The sequence below is a fragment of the Rhagoletis zephyria genome, unplaced genomic scaffold (assembly GCF_001687245.7).
Source record: "Rhagoletis zephyria isolate East Lansing unplaced genomic scaffold, Rhagoletis_zephyria_1.1 Rzeph_scaffold_11260, whole genome shotgun sequence".
In the NCBI taxonomy this organism is placed as follows: Eukaryota; Metazoa; Arthropoda; class Insecta; order Diptera; family Tephritidae; genus Rhagoletis; species Rhagoletis zephyria.
Window position 1 is genome coordinate 11,859 of NW_016168337.1, and position 5,344 is coordinate 17,202.

Consider the following 5,344-nt stretch of genomic DNA (forward strand, 5'->3'; position numbering starts at 1 on the left):
TTGTTTGGCGTTCTTGCGCGATATAGAGACTAGCAATAACTTGCTAGCATATGAGAAGATATTTTATCGCCAAAATGACTTTTAATTGCTGCTATATCTTGATGTAGCTCTGCCAATGTTCATCAATAAAATCCCCTTCCTTTCTGCAAAGAAGTCTAGGGGGCTATGAATAAAATGTAACAAAAGAGACATTTTTATTTCACTATCGGCTATAAGATTCAGAAAACTGGATATATGAAACTGGGTAGAGAACAATGGAGCATCGGGATGAGAGTGGCTACCGATTCACAGAGTTTCACAGGCCTTTTGGGGTCATTATTTTTTCGAGGGCCGACTGGGACGGCGTTTAATCCGAATCCCTGGGATTAAGAAGATCAATTCATCTGACCGATTTTGGGAGTATTTTCCAGGCAGAAATATACGCTACAGCTGAAGGCTTCCGTCTAGAACGTAGTGGTTTGCGTGACGGCGAGCGCGAAGCTATTTTCTCAGATAGCCAGGCGGCAACTAAGACCTTGGCATATCTTAGAACAAGGTCGGAACTCTTCAAGGAGTGTAAGACTCTTTTAAACTCAGTAAGTAGTCAGCTCGATCTAGATTTAGTTTGGATCCCTGGATACAAAACTGCAGACGAATAAGACAGCGAAGGTTGCACATTGCTCTCGATCGGGGATCGGATCTCACTCTCAATTGGAACCTTATATAGAGACATCTTTCAGCTCAATCTTCAGAAATCGAAACAAAGGTTGCGCACAGCGGCAGGCTGCCGTATATCCAAACTAATGTTTCTAAAAAAAACACAACTTATTAAAAAAACCCCGAACTGGCGTTGCAAGACTGAGCATTGGCCAGTTGGAACCCAATGGAGCACCTTCTTTGAAAATGTCCAGCTCTAATGAGGACCATAAATACCATACTAGGAGCATATGAGTTCACATCGTTACGGGAACTATCTGATATGAGTCTTACAATATATTATATTACAGATACAGCCACCAATTTCCACTCTATCCTTATATTTTTTTCCAACAGCTTGTTTTAAATTTGTTCCACTAATTTACATTCACGATCCCATTTCTTCACCTTACACTGAGAAAAGAGTCGACTAAATATATTTCTCGCAACACAATATAACCAAATAATATTGCAATTTAGCGAAAGATATTTGGTTGGCGTAACTAAAACCTTTTCCTAGCGTAGTTTTCAGATAGCTATTAAATAAAGAAAAAATTTAGTTTAATTTTTATGATTTTGGAAAAATATATTTTAAGTTTTATTTTCGTTTCTTTTACTATTCGCATGAAATTCGTTAGTTAATTTTGTTTGTTTGCTTTAGTTTTTTTTTTCTTATTTTGCGTTTGCCAACAACTTACAATAAACAATTGCAATAAAATTAATAAATAATACAAGTATCAAATAAAACACAAATACATACATACGTAGATACTATACATACATACATACATGCATAAGAATAATACATAGTTTTCCATTTTCATATAACTTTTCAGATATTTACAAACATCGAATTGGTTGCAATTTTACAAAATATATATATGTAAAATGCTGCGCCAAGCAACACTAACAAATTTATGTTTGCAATTCCCAAACTAAATCGAGTATTTGCATAAACTCAACAAAATCAACGCATACAAATGAAGTTTGCAAGAACACATGTGCGTGTGTGTGTTTTTTTTAGGTTAGTTATTAACTTTTTGTTGAATTTCGGCAACTACCAAATCCGATGGACCCTGTTTCCTTGCTACTGCCAAGATTACAAGATTTTTTGTTAGCTTTCTTTCAAAATACAATTCGTATCGCATGAGCGTGTGTGTGTGCTAGGTCAAATGTCCTGGCGTGAGTACAATTCGTGCAAATACCTGTGTGTGTGTGTGTGTGGAAAGTAGGTACATTTGAGTAATATGGGGTTCTAACGCTCTAATTGTAAACGCCCCCGGCGGGCGAGTTGGAGAACGGCAGCGACATCACAACAATGATGTCCTTGTTGCCTGCCCAAGTGGATTTTTGTTTTTTTGTTTCAAACTTCTTCGCTCGCTACTGTTTTTTTTCACTTTTTTCATTGGCGTAGAAACACTAATTGGTTATGCATTTAAACTTAACACTATATCACAAAATATTTTAACTACACTCCGCTGCTCCAAAAACCAAAAAACCAAAAATATTTATCACAAGTGCGGATAGGAGTAAGTGAGTGCTGGAGCATTGGAGCTTAAGAGATCCCAAGTGAGATTTTCGGCTAGTGTTGCTGCTGCTTCTGCCGTACAACGTCCGTCCATTTGCGCGCTACTGTCGCATTTGCCGTCGGCATTTTTACACACCAGCGCGGCATCGCTAGTCTGATTTTTTAGCCGCCGTCGCCGCGTTTAACAGCTGCTTCTCGTGAGAGCGACAAAGTTGATGAAAGAGGTCCACTCTGGAAACCCTGTGGTTTCACCATTCAACTCATACTCCCACTGCTTTGAGCCACCTTCCATATCGAATGCAGAACAACTCCGACGGCGGAGTGCGTAGTGTTTCAGTAGGGCCGCCATACAGTCTTTGCGGCATTTACCGCCGCCTTCAGCTTTGTTGCAGCGGTAATATCGGGCGAAATGTGTCGCGCTTGCGCGCTATGCTGGTACTGCACCTTCATCACTGACGGCGCCTTGAGTTCGCAGCGCATACGAGACGGCGCTTGCTGACGGGACTTCTCCAACTCTTCGGCAGCGGTGGAGGCGGCGGCGGCGGCAGCGATTGGCGCTGTTGCGCGCGACACAGTTGGCGGACGCAGAATGGGCACAAAAGCAGATTTTACAACATCGATGGGCTCATCATCGGATTCGATGTCAGGATCGGCGTCGGACAAGGACTGCTCCAGCGAGGTGTTCGCTTTGTTGTTGTTACCGCTACCATCGCCGCCCGCACTGCCGGTGCTGATGTTGTGTACATGTGCGGGTGGCGAAGACGATGATGGGCGCGACGAGGCGGGACTTATGTGCGCGGGGCTGATGTGTTCCGTTGAGCCGTGCGAGCTGCCCAGCGAGGTATTGTGCATATTGTGGGTCGGCGGCACGCGTAACCCTGCCGCAGCGAAGTTGTACGGGTGGAAGGCGGCGGCAGCGACTGGATTGAACGGGAACTGCGGTAGGCCTACGCCATAAGCGGAACCGGGCGGCGAGGGTATCATGCCAATAGCTGCGTTCGGTGGCAAGCCACCAGGCGCACCAACTTGCGGTGGTGGTGTTAGCTGCGCGGCATGGAAGTCGGCAGCTGTGCCCGGTGCACCGCCACCTGGTGGTGGGGGCGGTGGTATGACGGTGGCGCCGGCGCCGGCTGGTAGCGAGGGCGGACTTTTCGCCAGGGCGGGATGGTGTAGGGCGGCCTGATGGCGGAAGTAGTCCGCATAGCCGTATGTCATGTAGGCGGCATCGAGCCATGCGGGGTTCAACATGAAGGGATTGAAAGCGCCGGGATGTGGGTAGCCATAACCTACGGAAAAGGAAAAACGAAAAGCAAAGCATACGAATAAGTAACGAAAACGAAAAATAGGCAAACGGAGTTGTATAAAGTAAAAATAATACATAAGATAAGAAGTGAAAAATGAAAATAAATAAAGGAAAAATAGTAAGAAGCGTTCTAAACTAAAGCCACAGCAGCAGCAGTGGAGTGAGTGCAGTCCAAGCGGTTTTTGTTTGTTTCAAAGTTCTAGTACGTAACAAAACCAAAGTAAAGCAACCAAAGAGTCCAACTAAAGCGCAAACAAACTAAAAACTTACTTTGCTTACTTCTTGGTTCCCGCGGTCCGTCCACGGTCACTTTGATCGCTTTCGTATAGCTCGCAATCTGCACCGGGTAGGTTGCAATGGTGATGGTCAGCGTAAAGGACTTGCCACGGCCGGAGCGTCCGACAAAGCGCAAATCGTTGAACTTCGCCACCTGATTCTTCATGATGGCCGTGCAGTTGCGCAGCTCGCCGCAATAATTCTCATCGTTGCCGCATTTTATCGAAACCAAAGTGCCGTCGGGCACATCGTCCAGCGCGATCACTTTGAACGCGCCTGGCAAGGATTTGTTTGAGCGCCAATGATTAGGCAGCGCACTGCACAAGAATCGACGGTGAGCCGGTTTGTGCCAATTCGCCGTGATATTCCTGCAGCATCTCGTGCAAGCTGGCGAACATGTCGGTCATGGAGGGTGGTAATTTTGCGGAGGCGCTGCTGTTACTGTTGCAGTTATTGTTATCTGGTGTGGAGGAGCCCGTTGAGCTGGCGGAGCTGGGCACACGTGTGTTGGCGCCACCGCCCGATTGTTGGTGGCCGTGGCCCGCTGCTGCGGAGGCTTGTGGTGGTGCTGGAACGTTGGCGAGTTGCGCGGGCGCAGCGACCATTGTAGGACCAGCTGGCAAGATGCATTGTGGGTGCGCGAATTTTGACTTGTCTTGCGTTAACGGCGAGGGACAAGGAATGCGGTGTGGCTACACAGGCTGTATGCTGTGCCAGTTTATTAAAGTTGCTGGAACCTTTTTCTCTTTGCACTTAACTTTGTTGATTTTGTTTAAAATTATTTAAAATATTAATTTTTTGGGGATTTCAACACTTGTATTTCTTTGTTTGTATTCACTTTGACGCTAAGGCATTATAAATTGTTTTCCGACACTTGCAGCCATGTAATTTAGTCTGCATATGTTTTTTAGGATTTCGTTTCACAGTTCAAAAATTCCAAATTGCTTGTTGTGTGTGTGTGACTTGGAGAGCTCGACGCGCAACGCGGTTCACGTATCTGTTTCGTCTATGGTATTTTTCTGATTTAAATTTTTCGTTTCGTTTAGGAAAAATCATCCACAAAATTGCTCCGAGGAAATCGTTCCTAACACGTTAAAGTCGCTGAGTGAACTGACTCTCCGGACCGATCGTCACCAGTATTTGAAGTGAAAATGTGTGCCGTCCGCTCCGCACGCACACACTCGCATACATCCACGTGTGCTCGACCAACAAACCAACAATGGTTGGCTGAATTTCCAGCTTGTTTGTTGTTATTGTCGTCGTTTATATTGTTGATGTAATGGTGGTGGTGGTGGTCGGTTTGTTGGTGTGTTTGTTGGTCGATTCATTGGTTCGTCCCCGTCCAACCACGACATTCACGGCCGGCTAAGGGTGCCTTCCCCGCAGGCAGAAAGTCGTAGACGGCGACGGCGACGACAAGGAAGACGGAGAAGGCAAAAAGGCAGAAGGCATACGGCATACGGCATACATCAGCACAACAAAGCCAAGGCTGGCTTGCTGAATGGCAGGTATCAGCAACCACCATTGCCACAACAACAACCACAGGAAAAATTTCCCATTTT

At 45.7% G+C, this 5,344-nt stretch overlaps 1 protein-coding gene across 1 annotated transcript; it reads right to left on the reverse strand.

Annotated features, from left to right (window-relative positions):
- Positions 1-1,478: 1,478 nt before the first annotated feature.
- Positions 1,479-4,465, reverse strand: LOC108376961 (segmentation protein Runt-like). Its single transcript, XM_017633222.1, is given in 3 exon segments — positions 1,479-3,489; positions 3,777-4,107; positions 4,109-4,465. Coding segments are annotated over 3 exon segments (1,563 nt in total). The 5' UTR covers positions 4,388-4,465; the 3' UTR covers positions 1,479-2,536.
- Between the last annotated feature and the right edge of the window lie 879 nt (positions 4,466-5,344).